Source organism: Vidua macroura, chromosome 9, assembly GCF_024509145.1.
Source record: "Vidua macroura isolate BioBank_ID:100142 chromosome 9, ASM2450914v1, whole genome shotgun sequence".
In the NCBI taxonomy this organism is placed as follows: Eukaryota; Metazoa; Chordata; class Aves; order Passeriformes; family Viduidae; genus Vidua; species Vidua macroura.
The window spans coordinates 31,099,077-31,123,826 of NC_071579.1; the positions used below are offsets into that span (position 1 = coordinate 31,099,077).

Consider the following 24,750-nt stretch of genomic DNA (forward strand, 5'->3'; position numbering starts at 1 on the left):
CACCTGAGCACGGTGTAAATCAATCCTTGGTGCTATTATTACACCAAGCCAGAGGTGTTGTCACAGGGGGAAGTGCAGCAGGATCCAAAAGCAATGGGCCAGCTCCAAAATAAACACGCAGGCTGGAAATATTGACAGAGTGAAACAGAAAACGGAGTGGAAACCAAATCTGAAAAGAAAGAATCTTAGCAGTGCTGTATCATCTGTTGGTCATTAAAGCCCAGCTCTTTGTCCTGTGCAGCTTTCACCCATTGCTCAGAGGGGCCTTGTGGGGTTCCAGCAAGGAGCAGGAATCTGTTGGAACCCTGGATGCTGAGAATTTTATAATTTCTGTGCTGACAGGCTCTGACCCCCAGGAGAACACTGCATTGACCTGAGGCCGTGGAGAAAACTCCCAAAATGGAATGACAGAACTGGGATTGTGGGTGTGCAGTTTGAATAGAAGTGTGTAACGTCACAGGGTGGAGAAAATTAGAGTTTAAGTTTTATATATTTATTAAATTTATTTTATTTAAAATTTAACATATTTAAGTATTATTTATTTAAACTTAGAATTTTACATTTTCTATATTAATAGAATAATAGAGTTTTAAGGTTTGTGTATTACTAGAATACTAGGTATATATAGTAATATATATCTAGCAAGATGGAGGTTTTAGGATGGAGCCTGGTCCTTCTTCTTCACCTTCTTCTTCACTTCTTCTCCATGGGTTTGGGTGGTTTTGTGTAATTGGATAAAAAGTCCCCATTGCAGGCACGGGTGGTTGGTTATTGGGTTAAAAGTAAAAATAATTCAGGTGTCATTTCTTAATTGGACAGCTGATCCTTCAAAGGCCTTGTAGAGAGAGGGATGGGGCTCCATTTGTAGTTTCTGCAGAACTCAGGGTTTGTGAGACAGAGATAAGAACTAACAAACATCTGAGTCCCAACAAGAAATTCCGTTTTGTGCATTTAATCCCGACCCTGGCTAAAAAGAAGCCAAGACTCCACAGGAATCAGTTATGGGGCAGCTCCCAGACCCCAGATCCTGTGCTGTGGTCGGGCTGGAATTGTTCCTGTCCTCCCCACTCCAGCCAGAATTTGCAGAAGTGATTCAAGCCCATCCACAATCAGAAACGCCCCCGGGCTTGCGCTGACTTCCAGTTCGTTAGGACTCAATCATTAGGATTTAAGCTCGGCCGTAAGTGTTAACACGTTAATTGCTGGGTCGGGCCAAATTTCCATCCTGCTGGAGCCAAAGGGACCTTTCCTTGTGCGGGATCGGGATCAAGAGGCAGAAACACATCGGGAGGAGGTGATTCCTTACGCAGAGCAGGTGAGGGATGCCAAGCCAAACACGCGCTGTGGGAAAGGAATGCGGGCTCAGCCTTGATCCCAGGAAATTGAGAGCTGTGCTTAAAGCCAAAAACTGATAATAGCTGTGTTTAACGCAAAAAAAAAAAAAAAAAAAAAAAAAAAAAAAAAAAATCCGGTCGCTGTGTTTAAAACCAAAAACCGATCGCTGTTTTAAAACAAAAGAAAACGATTGCTGTGTTTAAAACAAAAAACCGATTGCTGTGTTTAAAACAAAAAACTGATAGGTGTGTTTAAAGCCAGAAACCGATGCTGTGTTTAAAGCCAAAAACTGATAGGTGCGTTTAAAGCCAAAAACCGATGCTGTGTTTAAAGCCAAAAACTGATAGGTGCGTTTAAAGCCAAAAACTGATAGGTGTGTTTAAAACCAAAAACTGGTAGGTGTGTTTAAAACCAAAAATCGATGGCTGTGTTTAAAGCCAAAAGCTGATAGGTGTGTTTAAAGCCAAACCTGATAATAACTGTATTTAAATCCAAAACCTGGTAGGTGTGTTTAAAGCCAAAAACCGATGGCTGTGTTTAAAGCCAAAGCCGAAAATAGCTGTATTTAAAGCCAGAGCGCTGCCAGGGGGCAGCAGGAGGTGGGGAATGTGTTTGAGCTGCAGGAGCCCTTCACGGTTCCGTGGGTTTCGTGTCGGGCTCTGGGTTTGGATGGGGTCGGACGGAATGTCTGGAAAGCACAGGGTGATCACCTCGGCAGCATCTGTTCAGTGGGAAAGGGTTTGGGGAGCTGCGGCCGCTCCCCAGAACCGCTCTGTTGTGGGGAGCAGCGGCTCACGGAGCTGCGGTTCGGCAGAGGAACCCCCCAGCCCTTTTTGTGCCACCCCCGAGCAGAGGCCAGGGCACCGCGGAGTCTCAGGGTCCCTCTGTCCTACCCTGATGCTTCTGTTCCTTTCGTTTGTTTTCTCCTTCTGCCCCATTATGGAGCTGATTTCCAAAACAATCCTAAGTAGTTCCTGCTCCTCAGGAGCTCCTAATCTGCTGTTTTCCCTGTGGGAATTCCCTGGACGCAGCCCCAGGGCAGAGCTGGTGGCATCCTGACCCTTCCTCTTTACTCTAATCTTCCCCTCCTGGGATTTTCTGCAAAATCCCGCTCCTCAGGGCATTTCCAGCCAGGTGAGCTGGTGTCCCTGCTCACTGCCAGTCCTTGGGGGAGCCTTTCTGTAGTTCCGGAGTGAAATTCCATGATAAATTTATCCTGGAGAAAAGGAGGCTCAGGGGGCCCTTGTGGCTCTGCACAGCTCCTGACAGGAGGGGACAGCCGGGGGGGCCGGGCTGGGACAGGAACAGGGACAGGAGGAGAGGGAACGGCCCCAGGCTGGGCCAGGGGAGGCTCAGGATATTGGGTAAATATTGGATATAAATTGGATAGACACAAATATTGGATATTAGGGAAAATTGCTCGTGGAAAAGGAATTGCCCAGGGCAGTGCTGAGTCCCCATCCCTGGGGGGGTTTTAAATCCCTGTGGATGTGGCACTTGGGGACAGGGGGCAGTGCAGGTGGAACAGCTGGACTCGATGACCCTGGAGGACTTTTCCAGCCCCAGGGATCCCCTCATTCTCTCTGGCCATTGCCAATTTGCCCAGTCTGGCCTCTCCTCCCTGGTGAGGAGCTTCCAGCTGGTGTTAACATCAGCCCAAGTGTTTGGAATCCCTGCAGGATCAGAGCAACACCTGGATACTCCCAATGGCTGCATTCCATTGGGGGAACAGGGACAGGAGGAGAGGGAATGGCCTCAGGCTGGGCCAGGGGAGGCTCAGGTTGGATATTTTGGAAATTTGCTTTAGAGAAAGGGTGGTCAGACACTGGCACAGTGGTGGTGATGCCTTATGAGGGCTGCCCTAGAGCAGAGGCTGGGCAGAGTCACAGAATAAAGCAGGGATTCATTCAAAGGATCTCCTCCATGGATCCACCTTGGGCAGCACCAGAGCCCAGCCAGGGCTGCAGCCAAGAGGAACCAAAATGGTCCCAAAATGCACGAGCGCTCCCGGGGGCTCTCACTGGGATCAGCTCTGCTCCATTTGCACCTTGCAGTTCATTGTCCCATTCCAGCTTTAGCCCAGGCACTCCCATCCTGCTTGTTTTTCTCTCTCCAGCCCACGCTGTTTGTGCTCCTGGGCCTGAGCTTTGGGTCATTTGTCCTTGGTGCCCAGCTGGAGCAGGAATTGTTTTGTGTCCCTGCTCTGTGCAGAGAGCTCAGCATCCCCTGATGTGAAGCCCAGACCCACACACTAAAGCAGCTCAGAATGGGAAAATAGAAAAGCCAAAACCTGAGGCATCAGTGGAGTCCCCATCCCTGGAGGGATTTAAGATCCCTGTGGTTGTGGCACTGGGGGACGTGCTCAGTGGTGGCCTTGGCAGTGCTGGGGAATGGTTGGACTCGATTTTAGCGGCCTTTTCCAACAGTAAGGATTCTATGATGCTATAATTCCATAAAAATACTTACTTGGTAATTAATTCTATCCTCTCTGGGCATTTAATGATGAGAAGATGAACTCAACTCCAGAGCCTGCAGTCGCTGTTGGGGTTTGTCAGCTCAGGTTTCAGTTTTTCTCTTCAAGAGCCAGCAGAATAAAGATATTGTCACCAGAGTGACTCCCTGCAGGAACCCAAGGGTGTGGTTGTGGATCCCTGCTTGTATCTCAGGTGTCTTTGTTACCTGAATCCCTGAGGCACCTCAGCCTTCCCTATTAAGGGGAGCTGTTAATGAAGAGTTTAATTGGCAGTTAAAGTCCTGCTTTTGCAACCCAGCTTCCAAGGTGCTTGGGAATACCTTGGGACTGTCATCCAGGGAAACCTGGAAACTTTCCCACCGATTTCCCAGTGATGAGGTGCCCGTGGAGGAGGTTCCACAGAATCACAGGATCACTGGGTTGGAAGAGACCTTCAAGATCATGGAGTCCAGCCCAGCCCCAGCACCTCAGCTAAACCCTGGCACCCAGTGCCACATCCAGGCTTTTTAAACACACCCAGGGATGGTGACTGCACCACCTCCCCGGGCAGCCATTCCAGAACTTTATCACCTTTCTGGAAAAGCTTTTTCCTGATATCCAGCCTGTATTTCCCCTGGCACAGCTTGAGCCTGTGTGCTCTGGCTCTGTCAGTGCTGCCTGGAGACAGAGCCCAAGCCCAGCTGAGCACAGGCGCCTTTCAGGAGCTGTGGAGAGTGCTGAGGTCACCCTGAGTCTCCTTTTCTCCAGGCTGAGCACCCCCAGCTCCCTCAGTGGTTCCTCACAGGGTTTGTGTTCCAGCCCCTCTCCAGCCTCGTAGCCCTTGTTTCCATCTCTCCCATCCCTCTTTCCCAGCCCTCGCCTTCACACTCATCAATTACCGCGCTTAATCCCTGGGGTTCGGCTCCTCGCCGTGAACGCTGCGGGAGCCCCGGGCCGCTGCTCTGGGAGCCGGGGCGATGTCTGGGATGTCCTGGCGGGCGATCCCAGCGCTTCTCCCCACTAATCCCATTAGCCGCCGCTGGCCGCGGTGTGGGACACCGGGAGCGGCCGCTGCCTCCGCGGCAGCGCACAAAGAACGGGCGACTTCAAAGAGCCCCCACGGCATTTGCATTTCCAAGCTCTCACAGCCAAGGTCTTCAGCAGGGGATGAAAGTGGCTTTTGTTAAACTTAATGGCAGAGTTGATTTTAAAAAAATCTGATTTTTTTTTTCCCTTATTAAGGCGTAGTGTGATTCCGCTGTTGGGTTTTTGGCATCTGGGGGAGGGAGAGTTCTGCACACAAAGGAAGTAACCTGTTCCCTACGCGGCTGTCATCATCCCTAGGGATATTCCAGTATCATTTATCCCAGTTTGAGAGCCATAGAGGAGCTGGCTGGGCAGGAATAACAAAGAAAACATCAGCAACTTTTCATTAAGCTCCTCCTTTTTTGCTGGGAGCTCTAGCAGAGCCGTGGTGTCTGCCCAGAAAATCCAAGTGCAAAATATCTCCGAGTGGATCCTCAGAGGAAGGAATTGAAAGGGCTGATTCATGCAGTTGGGATTTCAGGGACCATGTACTCGAACCCCTCCTCAAAACCCCACTAAAAGTCCCTGTTCAGAGCTGATTATTCAAAACACCCAGTGTCTGCCTGGGTCTTCAGTAATTTCCTTTCTTTGCTTTGTTTGAAGAGCACTGGCAAATAATTTCCCATCTGGATTTCTGGGTTGAATGTCTCCTATATTGCCTAAAAGAAAGCACCTAATGAAAGAAATGTGTCTGTAGAACTCCTCTCGGTTTTGGTTCTGTTTTAGCAGTAAATGTTGCCACGCACGGAAGGCTGAGCAAACATTTCCTATTTCCTGGGTACCACTGCTGGCAGAGGTTGGATTTTCTATATGCACTTCAAATTCTGCCCATATGACTCTTCCTGCTGTGTTTATCAATATTAAGCACAAGCTTGGTTCAAAAATAGAAAACTATGTGTTAGCTGCTTTAAATAAACATCAATCCTATTTTTCCAGGCAGTTTATATTTCTCTTCTAATCAAGGCTGGGTGTATTTCTGAGCAGAGCCTTAAAAGCACTCATTTAATGCAACATTAATGTGTATTTTGGCTGAGCTGAAATGCCACTTTTTACCAGGCAGATGAAAGGGGTTTATTTAAACAAACAAATATTCAAGATCTTTTTGAATAGAATAAAATAATCCCAATTGTTTTCAATATTTTACAGTCACCTTTTTGTGTTTCTGGCTGGTTTCAGGGATGAGTATGAGGAGGATGGGTTTTGCCAGCCCTACAGGGGCATCGCCTGCGCCCGCTTCATTGGCAACAGAACCATCTACATGGAGTCCCTGCACATGCAGGGGGAAATAGAAAATCAGATTACAGGTGGGTCAAAACACCTTGGCTGCTTCCCCACCCAGCTGTCTGCTCCCAAAGAGCTGCTGGAGTTTTATAAACAGCGATGTTGTTTTGCTTTGCTTTATTCCCTCTTGCCATGAGCTCGTCTGGGTGTCTCTGCTCCTCCAGCTCCTCCCAAAACACATGAAAAAAGAAGATTTTTCAAGGAAAAGAGGTTGTGTGTTTACAGCTTCCGGGAGACTCAATGCTGCTGTTACCCCAGCAGGTTTTGAAAGCAAAGGAGGACAAACTTTAGCTGATTTTACGTGGCTGGAATAATTCAGGTGCTGGGAAAGGCTGCATAAATAATCCAGCAAGCAGTATTATTCCTTTGGATTTAGGGGAGAACCAGTTGCCATTAGTTTTGTGGGATGTGCTGATGGTGTTGCTGAATTCACAGGTATCATAGATACCATGATATTCTCTATTTTTCATATAAATTAACTTGGCCTGATCCTAGCCCTGGTAATCATCTCTATATGCAGATTTTTTTCCCTTGCTGTAGGAATATCCCAAATTTCTCCCCTTGTCTTCAAACAAAGGCTTTTTGCAAAAAAAGGCTTCATTTCCCCAAGAAAGGCAACGTGGAGCCACCAGTTCATAATCTTCCAGCATTTGGTTTGAAAAGTTATTTGGGATTGTATTGGGATTGTCACCTTCCACGAAGGAACCAGTGCAGGAATTTGGGGTTTAGCTGTTGGACTTCCAAATATTACATGAATTTTTAAATTATTCTAAGTTATTTGGGAGGAAAAAAAGGAATTATTAAAGGAATAATTACATTTGGGGGTTGAGTAATGAGCTTAGCATTAATCCCCTGATGTATTTTCCTTGTCAGTGAAATCAGCATGGTTAATGACTTCCAGTGTAATTAGTGCTGTGCATTCCTGTTCATCCCCTGCACAGCTGCGGTGGGAAGTGAGGGTTTTTTCTGGGAAGGCGACAGCCCAGGGAAGAAGTTCCCGAGCCAAAGCCCTGTGTTGTGTTTTCCAGCTGCCTTCACCATGATCGGCACCTCCAGCCACCTGTCGGATAAGTGCTCCCAGTTTGCCATCCCCTCGCTGTGCCACTACGCCTTCCCCTACTGCGACGAGACCTCCTCTGCTCCCAAACCCCGGGATCTGTGCCGGGACGAGTGTGAGATCCTGGAGAACGTCCTGTGCCAGACCGAGTACATCTTTGCCAGGTCCAACCCCATGATCCTGATGAGGCTGAAGCTGCCCAACTGCGAGGACCTGCCCCAGCCCGACAGCCCCGAGGCCGTCAACTGCATCCGCATCGGGATTCCCATGGCTGATCCCATCAACAAAAGTGAGTGCAAAACGTCTGCTTTTCCATGGAAAACGTGCTGCTGTGCCAAGATTGGCTGCAAGGGCTTGTTGCTTTGACGGCTCATGGGTGAATTTCCCAGCTTGTCCAGCAGGGGTAGGAATTCTGGAGGATTTCTTGAGGAATTCTGGAGGATTTCTTGAGGAATTCTGGAGGATTTCTTCAGGAATTCTGGAGGATTTCTTCAGGAATTCTGAAGGATTTCTTCAGGAATTCTGAAGGATTTTTCCAGGTCTTTTCTAAGTAATATTGGGGTTGGAAACTATGGAGTGCGAGCATTTGGATGCTGAGGAATATGGGTGGATTCATCCTCCTCCCACCTCAGCCTGACGTGCTCCCAGAGCACCACAGGTGCACTGGAGGGATCCTTGTCAGGAGGAACATTTGCAGGGCTGTCCTGCCTAAGCCAGCCTAATTTTAGGCTCTGGCTGAGCCCACTCTTTGATCAGGCAGGGCTGCAGCCCTTCCACATCTGAACAGTCAAATATAAAACGTGGCTCCCGCAAATTGTCCACCTTCCTATGAAAAGAATGGCTGCAATTCCATTTCCCACTGTACTTTTGCCTTCTTTTGTGCACCTCAGATTAAAAATGCTTGGCAGAAGCTGTTTTCACTACAGGAGCATAAGCTTTAAATCCTCCCAGGAATGTGAATGCAAAGCAGGCCCTGCCTTGCAGCCACACCAAACTGGGAGCCCACGCTCCCAAACTGGGCCATGCTGGGAGATGCCAACAGCTCATTCTGAGATGCTGCTCTGCTCCAGAGCCTGCAGCTGCTGTTTGGGGTTTGTCAGCTCAGGTTTCAGTTTTTCTCTTCAAGAGCCAGCAGAATAAAGATATTGTCACCAGAGTGACTCCCTGCAGGAACCCAAGGGTGTGGTTGTGGATCCCTGCTTGCATCTCAGGTGTCTTTGTTACCTGAATCCCTGAGGCACCTCAGCCTTCCCTGTTAATGGGAGCTGTTAATGAAGAGTTTAATTGGCAGTTAAAGTCCTGCTTTTGCAACCCAGCTTCCAAGGTGCTTGGGAATACCTTGGGACTGTCATCCAGGGAAACCTGGACTCTTTCCCACCGATTTCCCAGTGGTGAGGTGGCCGTGGAGGAGGTTGCACTGAATTCCCAGAATGACTGGGTTGGAAGAGACCTTCAAGATCATGGAGTCCAACCCAGCCCCAGCACCTCAGCTAAACCCTGGCACCCAGTGCCACATCCAGGCTTTTTAAACACATCCAGGGATGGTGACTGCACCACCTCCCCGGGCAGCCATTCCAGAACTTTATCACCTTTCTGGAAAAGCTTTTTCCTGATATCCAACCTGAATTTCCCTTGGCACAGCTTGAGCCTGTGTGCTCTGGCTCTGCCAGTGCTGCCTGGAGACAGAGCCCAAGCCCAGCTGAGCACAGGCACCTTTCAGGAGCTGTGGAGAGTGCTGAGGTCAGCCTGAGTCTCCTTTTCTCCAGGCTGAGCACCCCCAGCTCCCTCAGTGGTTCCTCACAGGGTTTGTGTTCCAGCCCCTCTCCAGCCTCATTGTTTCCATCTCTCCCATCCCTCTTTCCCACCCCCTCACACACTCGTAAATGAAGAGTGGCTTTGTCCTTTGGCTGTCTTTGCAGATCACAGGTGCTACAACAGCACGGGCGTGGATTACCGGGGCACGGTGAGCGTGACGCGCTCGGGGCGGCAGTGCCAGCCCTGGAACTCGCAGTACCCCCACACCCACACCTTCACTGCTGCCAGGTACCCCGAGCTCAACGGGGGCCACTCCTACTGCAGGAACCCTGGCAACCAGAAGGACGCCCCGTGGTGCTTCACCTTGGATGAGAACCTCAAGTCAGAGCTCTGCGATGTCCTGGCCTGTGGTAATGCCTGACCTGGTGTGGGCTGGAGCTGGGGGCAAGGGGAAGGGTTTTGATGTCTTGTGCAGGCTGATCTAGAGCAGAGGCTGGGCAGAGTCACAGAATAAAGCAGGGATTTATGAAAAGGATCTCCTCCATGGATCCACCTTGGGCAGCAGCAGAGCCCAGCCAGGGCTGCAGCCAAGAGGAACCAAAATGGTCCCAAAATGCACGAGCGCTCCCGGGGGCTCTCACTGGGATCAGCTCTGCTCCATTTGCACCTTGCAGTTCATTGTCCCATTCCAGCTTTAGCCCAGGCACTCCCATCCTGCTTGTTTTTCTCTCTCCAGCCCACGCTGTTTGTGCTCCTGGGCCTGAGCTTTGGGTCATTTGTCCTTGGTGCCCAGCTGGAGCAGGAATTGTTTTGTGTCCCTGCTCTGTGCAGAGAGCTCAGCATCCCCTGATGTGAAGCCCAGACCCACACACTAAAGCAGCTCAGAATGTGAAAATAGAAAAGCCAAACCTGAGGCATCAAGTTTGGTGCCCAAAGTGTCTTTGAGTCCCTGGGAATGGAGCTGTAGAAAACCCTGGCTGGCCCTGCTCCAGGAGACATTAGAGCACTTTCTGCCCCTGCAGTGACAACGTGGTGCCATGGAAATAATTTCCTGGGGATGGCTGGGGACCAGCTCAGGTGTTCCTGACTTTCCACGTTGTTGTTCCAATCAGTATAACTTCTTAGGCCAGATTAAATTGTAGAAACATGGAATTGTTTAGGTTGGAAAAGCCCTCCAGGGTCATTGAGTCCAACCACCCCCAGCACCGCCAAGGCCACCACTGCCCCATGTCCCCAGGTGCCACATCCACACATTTAAATCCCTTTTAAAGTCCCTTTTATGGCCCTAACACTGCCCTGGGCAGCTGTGCCAGGGCTGGACAGCCCTTTCAGTGACGAAATTTTCCCTGATGTCCAATCTGAACATCCTCTGCTGTAACTTGGGGCCGTTCCCTCTCCTCCTGTCCCTGTTCCTGTCCCAGCCCGACCCCCCCGGCTGTCCCCTCCTGTCAGGAGCTGTGCAGAGCCACAAGGGCCCCCTGAGCCTCCTTTGCTCCAGGCTGAGCCCCTTCCCAGCTCCCTTCCCTTCCCTGGCCATGCTCCAGCCCCTCCATGGCTTTCTTCTTGTGGGGGGCCCAAAAGCAGGGAGAGGGTTTGAGATGCACATGATGGAGCCCAGACTATCTGCCTCCCCCCTGATCTACCCTTTCAGTAAGAACATGATTTAGATCCCATTTTGGCATCGATTCCCATCTTTCCATTAATTGAAAAAGACTTTGGAGCAGACTCAGAACATGTCTCACTGCAGGAATGTTCATAACCATAACCAGAAAAAATGTAATTTGGTTCTGGCTCTGGAGCAGGAACATCAAAGGTATCTCCTTTCCAAAGGGAAAGGTAAATGTTACTGTGACAACTTGTAGGCAACATCAAATTTGGTGTGAAACTTTGAATTTCCACAACATTTCTGGGTGGATTTCTGGCATGTCCATGCAAATGGCTGTTTTTTATTTTCTTGGCCTGTTATCAATATTGTTATTTCTACATGCAGATTAAACAATTAGGACCCATTTGTTCAGGTCCTCCATTCCCTTCCCCCCAGGTCTCTGAAAAGCAGAATGAAATGAGAGCTGAGTCTCCTTTTTTGTTCATTTTGCAAACCCAAAATGCAGCCAGGGCAGTTCTGTAAACACAAATTTCAAATCCATTTTAGAGGACCTGGCAATGTCACCTCTATTTTTCAAACAAGGCCTGAGCTGTGTTGGCAGTGCTGGTTTCAGAGTTGGACTTGCTGATCTCTGAGGGCTTTTCCAACCTCAGCAATTCTGTGATTTTCCCTACACTTTTTGAGTCCTGTACCTCTTCTGCTGTTATTTCAACAGAAATAACAAAAAACTATCCTGAAGATTCTTGTGCCAGTCCCCTCTAGATGGGCTCTGGGGTGCCAGGCCTGGCTCAGGCTTTTGATCTGGGATACCAGGACTCATTTGGAGCCAAACTCTCTGATTTTCAAGCTTTGCTTGATAACAACTGAGATAGGCTGGCTGGGCTGGAGAATTCCTAACAAAGTTTTTAATTGCCAAAACCTCTCAGCGCTGCCTTAAATGGTACTCGTTGTTCTGTGGCTTTATTATTCTAAATAGGAACAGAGCTGGATCAGGTGAGCAGTAATTGAATTGTTAAGTGCTAATCTGCATATTAAAACCAGAATACCGTGTGGGACTTGCATTCTGCTGGTTTTGCCCCGGCTGAAAGAGCCATTTCAGGCCTGTTTTAATCAGTATTGTGCATTCTGCCTCACCAGGACATGCCTAGATGGGAAATGGATTTAATTAGGGTGGCTCCCAAGAAGCCCATTAACCTAATGAGGCTTCACAGCGGGGGCTGCTACTTAATAAGAATAATAATTGCCTTTGACTGGAATAGCTCAGGTGATGAACTGGTGCCCAGGTCTCCCTCTGCCTCGTGCTGCTGCTTTCTTTTCCTTTCTTCAACTGTATCTCACAAGTGGTGAGAGGTTTGTTTCATCAGAGTTTGTCAACCCGATTGTGTGGAGATGTGAAACACGGGGGAACTCGAGCATGAGGCTTAGCAAAGCCCAGCCTAAGAAGGTTGGGAAGGGCAGCGTGTGAATCCCTGCCTCCCTGGGAACGGGGATGGTGCTTTAGTCCTCTCCCGTTTCCCAAAGGCTGCAGGAATATTTGGGCCACCCCTCCTCTCAATTAAAAACCAGATGGCACAACTTAATCTGAAAGGAATGATCGGAGAGGACGCGGGGGGAGCGGAGGACAGCGTGAGCCTGAAAGAGGAGAGGGGTTATGCAAAGTGACATCCAGAACCATTTGAACTTTGCCTCTGTCACAATTTGAGTCAAGCCCAAGCTTCAGATCAAGTTCATGTTTAATGAAGTGCATAAAAGAGATCTGTGTGGGCTGCTAAGCACTTGTACAAATCCAGCCTGGAAAACACAGACAAACAAACTGGAGTGACCCTGCAGGGATAATAAAACATTCCCCGTTCTCCCAGAGTCCCCGAGGCAGCCTCAGGCATTCCCAATTCCCTTGGAAACAGCCAGGCTGCCCTGGGCTCCGGGGATCCTCCGAGTCCCCTGTAGTGAGCGTGTTAATCCGGGTGTAATTCCACCCTAAACCTTGGGAATGCTCCTGGGAAGTGGCAGAGCAGGGCAGGCTCTGTGTGCCCTGCCCAGGGCTCTCAGGATGGGGGATCTGTCCCTGTCCCTGGGGCTCTCAGATTTGGGATCTGTCCCTGGGGCTCTCAGGATGGGGGATCTGTCCCTGTCCCTGGGGCTCTCGGGATTTGGGGTCTGTCCCTCTCCCTGGGGCACTCAGGATGGGGGATTTGTCCCTGTCCCTGGGGCTCTCAGGATCTGGGATCTGTCCCTGGGGCTCTCAGGATTTGGGATCTGTCCCTGGAGCACTCAGGATGGGGGATCTGTCCCTGGGGCACTTGGGATGGGGGATCTGTCCCTGTCCCTGGGGCTCTCAGGATGGGGGTTCTGTCCCTGTCCCTGGGGCTCTCAGGATTTGGGATCTGTCCCTGGGGCTCTCAGGATGGGGGTTCTGTCCCTGTCACCCACGGGGGCTGCCTGAGCTCCTCCCAAATCCTCTCCCCTCTCCCACTGCTTTTCCCTCAGCAGCATTTCCTGGGAGGCCAGAGCCAGCCAGGGGATGCAGTGCTGGATATCCTGGGCAGTGGCAAAGAGGGGATCCAGAATGTTTCCAAAATGCTCTGGGAAGAGCCCTGAGAGGGAGCAGGGGTTGCAGGGAGCCTTTGGGCTGTGTTACTCCATCCTCCTTCCCAACTCTTCTGGATTCCTCCTTCTATCCCTGCTCCAGCTTTCCCAGCACCTCACCCTGCTTGCCTGGTTCTGCTTGCACTGAACTGTTCTTTTTTCACTTCCATCTGCTTGTACCCAGTCCTTTTTGCTGGAAAGGGGTTGGTTGAACCTTTGAAGGGAGGCAGCTCAATCCAGAGTGTTCTCCTTTAAATTGTCCCAAACCAAGACACAAAACAAGGAGATTGTATTCTTGGAATCACAGAATGGTCTGGCTTGGAAGGGATCTTAAAAATCACTTAGTTCCAACTCCCTGCCACGGGAAGGGGCTCCTCCCACAAGCTTGTTCCATAAGGTGTTTTAGAAATTCCTTTTTCTGTGGATCTGTGTTAGGCCATGACTTCCCTTCAGCCCAAGCCAAGGCCACGTCACAGCATTGCACTGTTTCCTGCCCATCAGTAGGTTTGACCTGGCAGGGACTGCTCCTGTGTGTCCTCACAGAACTGTTCCTCCACAAAAGAATTTTTCCTTTTAATAGGAATTAAATAAAACAACATTCAAGGTGGATTTCAGCAAGATAAAAAGGATGTTTTATTATTTTTAACACTTTTAGTTGACCCAGGGATGTGTTTGACTCCGTGGGATGCTTCATTCCTTGTTGGGTTTTCTTTTTTTCCTTTACGAACCAGATTACAAGGATTCCAAGGAAAAGAATAAAATGGAAATCCTGTACATCCTGGTGCCAAGTGTCACCATTCCCCTGGCCATAGCCTTGCTCTTCTTCTTCATCTGCATCTGTCGCAACAACCAGAAATCCTCGTCCCCCCCAGTGCAGAGGCAGCCCAAACACGTCCGGGGGCAGAACGTGGAGATGTCCATGCTCAACGCCTACAAACCAAAGGTAAACCCACATTTCTGCTTCCACATCCACAGGCAGGGAGGGAAATGCTTCAAAAATCCCAGCACTGAGATATTCAGGTGTTTTCCAGCCTGGGATTTGTGTGATTTTTGTGAGGCTTTTCTCAGCAGCAGCAGCAGCAGCATGTGCTGGACCAAGGGGGGGATTCCTGTGTGTCAGTGTCCCTGGAGAAATAATGGAGTTTTTGTGTGATAAAGCAAGAAAACCCTTCCTGAAGCATCTCTAAAACACCTCATTTAAGTGAGAGGGTAATGCAGGTAAAGAAGTGATTCAGCATTTCCTCAGGAGAGCTTTTCATGGCTCGGCTCAGTTCATCTGTCACCTTTCACTCTCAGTTAAGTCACCTTTGGAAAGATTTGTTCCTTGGGTTTTCAGACTTCCCCATTCCCTCAGCTAAAAGCAGAAATGTCTGAAACAGCCTCAAAGCTCTGCCTTGCAGCACAGCTCCTGCTGCTGCAGTTTGGCTTCACCACAGCCCCACGTTCAGGAACAATTTTAAAAATCATTTTGATTTAAGTGTGACCAACCTCGTGCTCCTGATTTCCTGGTGGGATGTGCAGACCAGGGCAGGGCTGGAGGTCATCCACGGGCACAGGAATGCCCTGCAAGAGCATTTTTGTGTTCCACACCATGCCAAGGCTCTTGATCCTCAGGAATCCCTTCCAGCTCAAGGTATTTTATGGTTCTTCAAGAACTTGATGGGCTTTGCTCATTTGGAATTTGGCAGGCTTTCTTCTTTTAGAGTGAAAACCTGTGTCTCAATCCCACACACACTGGCCTGGTGAATTTATCTTCATTTTCCTTGGAAGTTCCCAGTTCCAGCTTTCCTGTACAGCTTGGAGTGGTTTGTAGCTCAAAATGTTGGTAGCAGTAAAACAACATTTAATAAAGTCAGTGTCCAAACTGCATCTTGCATCCAACCTCCTGGAATATTTTGTTAAATTTGGGGTTGCCTCTTGCTCCCTGTTCTGCTGGGAATTTGGGGTTCAATCCTGAAGATAATGGGAATGCCAGCATCCTTTTACTGAGGATGCAATTCCCACCTTTCCTGCTGGCACACACAGCACAGGAAAGCAGAAGTTCCTGGAAATGTTTACAAATATTGACCATTCTCTTGCCTTTCAATTTGCAAGTCATGTGCTGCAGGAATATTTTCATTTTATTAATGCTCATTCAGGTTTTTCCCACTGGGAAAGCCAGCTCTCCCTGTCTCCACTGTTTTGATTGCCTTTCAAACAATATTTTCAAGGAAAGGAAATGGAATCTTATTTTGAAAATTGATGTCAGCTTTGGGTGAAAACACATTTAAGCTTCAAGCTCCCACTGAGGCAGTTGTTTGCTTGGATAAATAGGAATGTTAGCATTTCCTCCAGTTTTAAGGGATTTTAATTGCCTTCAAAAATATAATAAATTAAGGACATCTTGTCCTGGAGCTGAAGAAGAGGTGGAAGGGGTGGGTTTCCCTCTCCCTTCCCCCTGACCTGCTGCCTCTTGTGTATTGTGCACTTCCCTACATTTTGGACGCCCGTGTGTGACAAATACTTGTCAAACAAAAGCTGAGCAGATTTACAACTGCTCCACTCCAAATGAGCCCTTCCTGCCAAAACTTTATGACTTCATTTTCTACCCCCAGTTTTCCACTCTGTTGGTTCAAACAGACGGACCCAGGCTCAGGTCAGACAGAGGTCATTTCACTTTCATTACTAAAATATAATTTACAATATGCCAGACCTAAACAAGTTTTAACCTAAAGGATTTGGGTAATATAAACCATCTGTTCCTCAACAATATAGCTAATTTCCTGCCATCACTGTGCAGTCTACTGGGCTGCCTGCTTAAATGGCATTATTATTATTATTATTATTATTATTATTATTATTATCATTATGGTGATTATTAATGCAGTGTTTGTATGAAAGTCATAAGTGATCAATACAATTAGAATTAATTCATGCAGAAATGGCTTTTTGCTCTGATTATTTGAAGTGTCAGGGTTTTTTCCCACCTTGCCACTGGAAAGCTGGCCTTGCATGATTTCAGGAATGCAAATGCCAATGTTTACACTAATTTACAGAACCTAGATCCCAAACTCATTAACCTTAAATTACTACCTGTGGATTTACTGAGGGCCCTAAATGAGTGGGTTTGGGTGTTACAAGCACAAGTGGAAGTTGGGAATAATGCAGGTTCTTTATGGCCCAGGAGTGAATATCTGCACACCAAAGGGCAATAAATGTTTAAAGGGTTTGCCTTTCTCCTTTGAGAAACTCACTGTCAGAGTTTCAGGATGGAACAGAAAAGTGGGAGCAGAAACAGGCTCTGCTGTACCTGGAAGGGTTAACAGCAAAGTCAAGGGAGAATTGGCTACAAGGACATGGTTTTTAAAACAAAATCATTTTTTTCCTGCTGGAACTCCAGGGCCTGGCCCAGAAAACACTTCAGCATGGACCTCTTAGAGCATGGGAATTGCCTCAATTCCTGAGATTAGTCACATTCAGTTGGAAGTACAGAAATGCCCAAGGCCAAATGCCGAGATGCTGATGGCTCCTGCATATATGTGGATCCAATTCTTGTTGTGTTTGACCTTGTGGAGAGGATGGGAAGGAATTTGTCACCTTTGGGAGCGTGGTGACCCCGCTTGGATCCCGGTGTCCCTCGGGCTGTGCCTGCCACCAGTGGGATCATTGCTCCTGTGTCCATCTCCTTGGCTCCCACACAGGCTGCACTGAGAGGTTTCACTTTAAAAAGGCTCTTTTCAGTCCTGACCTGTCGTTGGTGTTTCTCTCACAGAGCAAAGCCAAGGAGCTGCCCCTCTCCGCCGTTCGCTTCATGGAGGAGCTGGGGGAATGTGCTTTTGGGAAGATCTACAAGGGCCACCTCTACCTGCCGGGCATGGACCACGCCCAGCTCGTGGCCATCAAGACCCTCAAGGACTTCAACAACCCGCAGCAGTGGGCTGAATTCCAGCAGGAAGCGTCCCTGATGGCCGAGCTGCACCACCCCAACATCGTGTGCCTGCTGGGCGTGGTGACGCAGGAGCAGCCCGTGTGCCTCCTGTTCGAGTACACCAACCAGGGCGACCTGCACGAGTTCCTGGTCATGCGCTCGCCCCACTCCGACGTGGGCTGCAGCAGCGACGAGGACGGCACGGTCAAGTCCAGCCTGGACCACAGCGACTTCCTGCACATCGCCGTGCAGATCGCCGCCGGCATGGAGTACCTGGCCGGACACTTCTTCGTCCACAAGGACCTGGCAGCCCGCAACATCCTGATCGGGGAGCAGCTCCACGTGAAGATCTCCGACCTGGGGCTCTCCAGGGAGATCTACTCGGCCGATTACTACAGGGTGCAGAACAAGTCCCTGCTGCCCATCCGCTGGATGCCCCCCGAGGCCATCATGTACGGCAAGTTCTCCTCCGACTCCGACATTTGGTCCTTCGGGGTGGTTTTGTGGGAAATATTCAGCTTCGGCCTTCAGCCCTACTACGGATTCAGCAACCAGGAGGTCATCGAGATGATCCGGAAGCGCCAGCTGCTGCCGTGCTCCGAGGACTGTCCGCCCAGGATGTACAGCCTGATGACGGAGTGCTGGCACGACCTGCCCTCCCGCAGGCCGCGCTTCAAGGAGATCCACGCGCGCCTGCGCTCCTGGGAAGGGCTCTCCAGCCACACCAGCTCCACCACCCCCTCGGGCGGCAACGCCACCACCCAGACCACCTCGCTGAGCGCCAGCCCCGTCAGCAACCTCAGCAACCCCAGGTACCCCAACTACATGTTCCCGGCGCAGGGCATCCCCCAGGGCCAGCTGGCGGGGTTCATGGGGCCGCCCCTGGCGCAGAACCAGCGCTACATCCCCATCAACGGGTACCCCATCCCGCCGGGCTACGCCGCCTTCCCCGCGCCCCACTACCCCCCGCAGGCTCCCCCCAGGGTGATCCAGCACTGCCCCCCTCCCAAGAGCCGCTCGCCCAGCAGCGCCAGCGGCTCCACCAGCACGGGCCACGTCACCAGCCTGCCGTCGTCGGGGTCCAACCAGGAAGCCAACATTCCCCTGCTATCCCACATGGCCATTCCCAGCCACCCGGCGGGGATGGGGATGACGGTGTTTGGCAGTAAGACTCAAAAACCCTACAAAATTGACTCCAAGCAGTCTTCCCTGCTGGGGGACTCCAGCATCCACGGACCCAACGACTCGGTGATTTCGGCGGAGTTGTAAATACGTGAGGCCTTTGTAAATAGAACCCTTTAGACGCAGACTCGGAAGGGGTAGGAGAGATTTTTTTTTTTTTTTTTTTTTTTTTTTTTTTTTTTTTTTCTCCCTATTCAAATATTTTATTGAAGATCCTTTTCTGGTTGTTGGGCAGACATTGCAGCAAAGTGTCTTCTGTGAAGTTTCACTGCTCGCCAGGATGGGCAGGCACAACCAGAAGGATCCTCGTGGTGGGAATCCTCAGCCTGGGCCACGTTTCTCCAAGTGCCACCAGCAATTCAAAGAGGGGCAGAGGGCATCTGAGGGGTTTTGTTAAAATAAAAACATTTTATCTGATGCTTTTTCACAGCTTTTTTGAAGCTCCGGCGTGGTTTGAATCACAGGAACTTTTTTTTTAATGCTGAAAACCATATTTTAATAATTGTCTCTTTTTTTAGGAGATGCAAAGATTCGGAGATCTGGGTGTGCAATTTCAGTGCCAACAGGGAAAATATTTGTAAATGTTGCAGTCGAGGATTGTGTTTCAAATATGTGATCTGAGAGCTGAATCAGTTCCTTCAGGTGGGATTTTGGTCTTTGGTTTGGTTGGGAGTCTGAACTCAGATTCATACCAAAAAAAATGTCATTTATGTGACGGCACAAGTGCTGGAGTTATCAGCTTGCAGTCTACAAACCTCATCTGCTGCTGGCTGCTAAGGAGAGCTGGAGCTCTTAAGGAATTGCCTTAAAGGAAATGAAATTAAAGGGCTTTAATTTCAGAACCTGAATCAACTTCTTCAAAGATAACGTTTGGTGATCTAGTCGCTCAAGCAGGAATTTTATATCCTTTTGTTGCTATGCAACTGTGTAATGGAAAAGCGCCAAACCACAATTTTAGAGATGACAATCAGTTTTCCCAGGAATATTTATTGTGTCATTTCAGTGACTCTGACTCCAGTAACCCTGGAAAAAGGGAGGCTCACATTCCATCAGGCAGCAAACCCATCGATAGCAGTTGTGTCTAATAATGTGAATTAGTGCTGATTTTCCACTTAGAAATGCACCATTTGTGTCATTAAAAAACCCATTCAGGTAGAACCAATCGAGATTCTTCATTTGAAACCACTTTAATGAGGTACACACGTGCTGTGTACGGTACATTTTCCACAGACTCTTTTTATTTTTTTTTTTTTTGTACTGAATAATATTTTTATTGTCCACAAAAACAATCTTTTTGCTCCGTTGACAATGTTGTATAATAGGACTTTATTTTTATCTTTTTGCACAAAAGTGTGATGATGTTTTTGTACAGCAGAAGTGAAAATACATCTCTGCATTTTATATCTTGGGGCTGTTTCTTTTGATTTTTACCCTGATGTAGATGTTCCTGAAATATATTATGGTGATACTCAGCCACTACCTTATACAAATATCTTTCTTTGTTTTCACTGCATGCTTTTAATCACTGTATTACTTGATGATTGAGTTATTAATTACGGGCATTTCAATTAGGCAAGCATGGAAAAAAAAAAATGTAATAACAAAGGCTATTTTATAACTGAGATATGTGCATTTTTGTATTTCACGTGCCAGAGATGATATTAAACACTGATTATTTTATGCTGCTGTTTATTAAAACGCTGTTTTACCACGAACACGTCGGCGTTTCCTCCATCCTGAGGGACATGGAAGGATCCACGGCTCCCAGTTTCCAGGGAAGCTGAGCTGCTGTCAGCCAAGCATCCTTGGCTTTAATCAGGAATTAGGAATAACCAAATCCTTCAGGAGCAGCAGTGGGATCGTAAAATAATCCCTCACACACTTTGTGGTTTTACGTTCAAACCGCTCACGGCTCAGTTTGAGGTTTTTCCTTTATTTCAAAGCTGAGGTTAAAGTATTTTTAGGCATGAACCAGCTCTGAACAACACACCTGGAAAGCCTTGGGAAGCCCTCTCCCTGCCCTGCCTCCCTCTCAGCAGGGGAAATCTGGGAATTCTGAGGCTGAAATCACAGCCTGGCTCACGCCTGATGCAGAGGGAGGTAACGCAGAGAGGCAGGAGCTCCTCGGGGAGAGATGAGAGGGAAAAACCGAAAGGAACTGATGAGGTAATGTGGAAAATAAATGTTGCCAGAAATGGAGGAGTCCCCCCCTCAGGTGGGAATGCAGACACAGGATGAAAGCTGGTTTTGTGGCAAACAAAGGGGGAGGGAATATTCCAGATGCTAAATCATCATCCCTCCCTTCTTCAAGGAGAGAGCACAGCCAGGGCTGTTGGAAATGCAGCAGTCTTGGCTGGATGGAGGAGCTCTGGAGGATTGGGAATAAAACTCCGGATGAACCGTATTTACTGAGCCTTCACTCTGGACAATCTCATCCCCTCCAGCCTGGTTGTGTCGCTGTGAAGGAGAGTAAATATTTGCTGATGTAAAGACCACTGAGGCAGAGGCTGAAATGGGGATTTGGTTCCTTTGTTCCCACAGAGGAGTGACTAGGCTGGAATTCTGCATTCCCTGAGCTGAGAGGAGAAGCCCAGAGCTGCCTGTGCAGAAATGAGGGCTGGAAAGCTCAGAACTCACCAGGATGTGCTTATTCAGGGATGCTCAGGAGGGAGTCTGTGCCTTGCTTTGCAGGAACAAGGATTTCCAGGGAGGTTTGGAAATCCTCAATCCCATTTCCTTGTCCCGTGATCTGCGTTCACCAGGAGAGCCCTGAAACAGCTCCAGGCTGCCAGGAGAACGCTCCAAGCACAAACTCCTGCTGGATCCAAGGCTGTGCAATGTGTGCTTACCTCCCACATCCATTGGCTCTCGTTCCTGCACGTTCATCAGGAGGAATTTGGCTTTTGGGCAGGATCCACCTTTGGGGTGTCTGAGCTTTGGCTTTGCCTGCTCCAAACGGGGTTGGGCATCCAGAGGAGATGGTTTGGCTTGGGAGGGACCTTCAATCCCACCCCATCCCATGGCAGGGACACCTCCACTGTCCCAGGCTGCTCCAGCCTGGCTTTGGGCACTGCCAGGGATCCAGGGGCAGCCACAGCCGCTCTGGGAATTCCATCCCAGCCCCTCCCCACATCCCAAGGAACAATTCCTTCCCATTATCCCGTTGATTTGAGGGATTTGATGGTGCAGCCCCAGCTCCCAGGTGCTTCTGGTGTGAGCACAGGGTTTAGAAAGCAGAGTCCTGAGCCAGCAAAAAGAGGCATTTTGAACACAGTTGCTCTAAAGAACATTTTTGCACAAACAACACAATATTTTTTCAAATCCACTAGATTTAAAAAAAAAAAAAAAAAAAAAAAAAAAGTCGATTTTTCATTTGCAGAAAAATTTGACGGCATCTTTCTTGTGTGTTATGATATTTTAACCAGTGTTTCTTTATGAATTACTGGTTCTGTGGTCAGGGGGTGGAATGAGCAGCTGGTTCTGCTGCAGAACATCCATGGGAAAAAATGGGAAAATCCCCTTTCCATGGGCCTGGAGCCTCTCAAAGATGTGATGTCTGCACAGTCCAAGCAGCAATTTTTTATCTTGCTGTGGGCTATCTTTTATGGGAGGAGGGAGAATATTGCCCCCCAGTTGGTCACTCTCCAGCCCATGGTATTTCTGCCTGTTTGATCTCCCCCAGATTAAAGTTCAGCCCATTGCAGGACAGTTTATATTGCTGAGGTAATAGAAAATTATTAAAACCAGAGAGAGACACAATATTGGGGCTGCACATCAAAAGCTCTTTAAGACAAAGGAGGGAAAATTGACTCAAAACTGGAATTATTGGAAGCATCTGTGGTGTCCTTTATTTCCCATTTAACAGTGCAACACATTTGGGAGTGGTGTTGGGCTGGTTCTGGGCCTTAATTTGCTGAGTTTTACCCTAAACCCTGTGGTTTATCTGCTCCTGCAGGGGGAACAGCAGCTCTTGGTAAATGAATTTTGACCTTGAGACACAAAGGAGGATTCTGCAGTGCTGCAACCTTCTTCAGCTGTGTGGAGAATTTGGGTTCTTTTAATGGAATTTAAAAGCAGAAACCTCTGTTAGATTTATAAGGAACATGTGGGCTTGTAAACCACGAGTGGTGCTGGGAGCAGGATCTGTTGGGGCTGTGGGGAATATCTGTGTAAATCCAATGGGTTTGCTGGGCATTTCCAGAGTTCATCAAAAACCCAATAACATTTTGGAGCAGCAAGGATAACAAGGATTCCCAATCCCCTTCCAATCCCTGAGCCGTGGGATGGGTCCCCATGGAAGGGGCAGTGCTGGAGTGCTGGGATTTGGATTTTGGGGTGGTCAGCCTCTGGCTCCAGGTGGTTGGAGCCACTGGGGAATGGGCAAAACATCCCTTTGGAAATGGGAAAAATACCCTTTCAAGGGAGCTCAGCTGCCCTTGCTCAGCGATTCCTGCAGCACAAAGAGGTGGAGAGAGCCCTGGGAGGAGGATGTGGGTGGGGTGGGTGAGGTCCACCTGCCCCATCCCTCTGTGCTGGGATCCAGAACCTCCTGAGCTGCTCTCCCAGTCTGGGCAGCAGAGGGGGAGGAATTCTGCCCCTCTCAGGTGAGGCCCCACCTGCAGAGCTGCCCCAGCCCTGGGCTCCAACATCAGCAGCACCTGGAGCTGCTGGAGAGAGCCCAGAGGAGGCCCCGGGGCTGCTGCAGGGCTGGAGCCCCTCTGGAGCCAGGCTGGGAGAGCTGGGGGTGCTCACCTGGAGAGGAGAAGGATCCAGGGAGAGCTGGGGGTGCTCACCTGGAGAGGAGAAGGATCCAGGGAGAGCTGGGGGTGCTCCCCTGGAGAGGAGAAGGATCCAGGGAGAGCTGGGGGTGCTCACCTGGAGAGGAGAAGGATCCAGGGAGAGCTGGGGGTGCTCACCTGGAGAGGAGAAGGATCCAGGGAGAGCTCAGAGCCCCTGGCAGGGCCTGAAGGGGCTCCAGGAGAGCTGCAGAGGGACTGGGGACAAGGCAGGGAGGGACAGGACACAGGGAATGGCTTTAATGCTGAATTCCAGGTTCCTGCTGGAATGACCATCCCACAAACTTGCATCTAAACTTGTGCTGCTCCACCTCTGCTCTCAATCTGCTTTTCAATATCTTTGGGCAGCTTTACTGCCTTGGAAAACGCCTGTGCCAGGGGATTGAGGATATTGCTGGGGAAGGAAATGGAACCAGTGGATTTTTAATGTGACTCCACACAGCCATGCTGCCCTGTCCCCCTGGAATGGGTCATTCCCTCCTCTCCCAGCTGCCTGTGGAGCTGGATCATTCCAGGAGCTCCCAGGAGGAGTTCAGGCTGCTCAGAGGGCAGCAGGAAAAGCCCCGTGGGATGTGGGATGCTGAGTGTGGGGAACCACCCTCATCCCAGCTGGAAAACTCTGTCTGTGTGTCCTGTGTGCCAGAGTCTGAGGGGTCAGATCCAGGGGAACCACCTTGGGAGTGCAGGATAAATAAAAATAAAACCTGCCTGGACACTAAATTATGGCATAGAAGGAATCAGTGGCAGAAATGGAATAATTATTTCAAAATAAGCTCGCGTAAGTCATAACCTGAAAGAGGGATGTTTTCCCCAAATGTAGTTGGCATAAAATGGACGGGATATTGGATAAAAGTTAATTTTAACTTGCGTTGGACAAAGTTCTCTCCTGCTGACAAAACCTCTGGCCCTGAGGAAGCGCCTTGCTCAGCAGCCAGGCTGTGGGATTGCACAAGGAGCCACAAATCCGGCCTGTCCCCGTTTCCCAGCTCCTGAGAGCTCAGCACTGCACAGAAACGCCGCTCCTCTCCAGCAGGGCTGGGTGGGCAAGTCCTCTGGGACCTTATTTCCTTGTCTAATATTTTATTTATGCCTTTATTTCCTTGTCTCGAGGTCCCTCTCAGCCCTGAGAAGGGGCAGATGGCTCAGCAGAGCGGGATCAGCGCTGGGGGTGCTCTGATCCTACAAAAGCTGTTTGGGGCGGTGCTGGATCACCCCAGGCTGCTGCTCGGGGATGGATCATGCCCTGCTTCAAGGATGGAGCATGTCCTGATTTGGGGACAGCCTGTTTTGCTCCCACTGTTTTCCCTGGGGTTTCTTCCCTGCTGGCACTTCCCGGGGGTTTGTGCAGCTCCCAGAAATGTCCCTGTTCCCAGCAGCCTGTGGAGGGTGACAGGAATGTCCACATCCAGGTGTTGCTCTGATCCTGCAGGGATGCCAAACACCTGGGCTGATGTTAACACCAGCTGGAAGCTCCTCACCAGGGAGGAGAGGCCAGACTGGGCAAATTGGCAATGGCCAGAGAGAATGAGGGGATCCCTGGGGCTGGAAAAGCCCTCCAGGGTCATCGAGTCCAGCTGTTCCACCTGCACTGCCCCCTGTCCCCAAGTGCCACATCCACAGGGATTTAAAACCCCCCCAGGGATGGGGACTCAGCGCTGCCCTGGGCAATTCCTTTTCCATGAGCAATTTCCCCAACATCCCCAAATC

General features: G+C 49.5%; 1 protein-coding gene across 1 annotated transcript in view; it reads left to right on the plus strand.

The window, feature by feature from the left end:
* Positions 1-19,927, plus strand: part of ROR1 (receptor tyrosine kinase like orphan receptor 1) — a 158,787-nt gene extending 138,860 nt beyond the window's left edge. Inside the window, exons 5-9 of the mRNA XM_053985499.1 lie at positions 6,050-6,177; positions 7,183-7,500; positions 9,131-9,376; positions 13,890-14,101; positions 16,910-19,927. Of these exons, the coding sequence (XP_053841474.1) occupies positions 6,050-6,177; positions 7,183-7,500; positions 9,131-9,376; positions 13,890-14,101; positions 16,910-18,334 (2,329 nt within the window). The 3' untranslated portion in view covers positions 18,335-19,927. The remainder of the gene's footprint in view (positions 1-6,049; positions 6,178-7,182; positions 7,501-9,130; positions 9,377-13,889; positions 14,102-16,909) is intronic.
* The last annotated feature ends 4,823 nt before the right edge of the window (positions 19,928-24,750 follow it).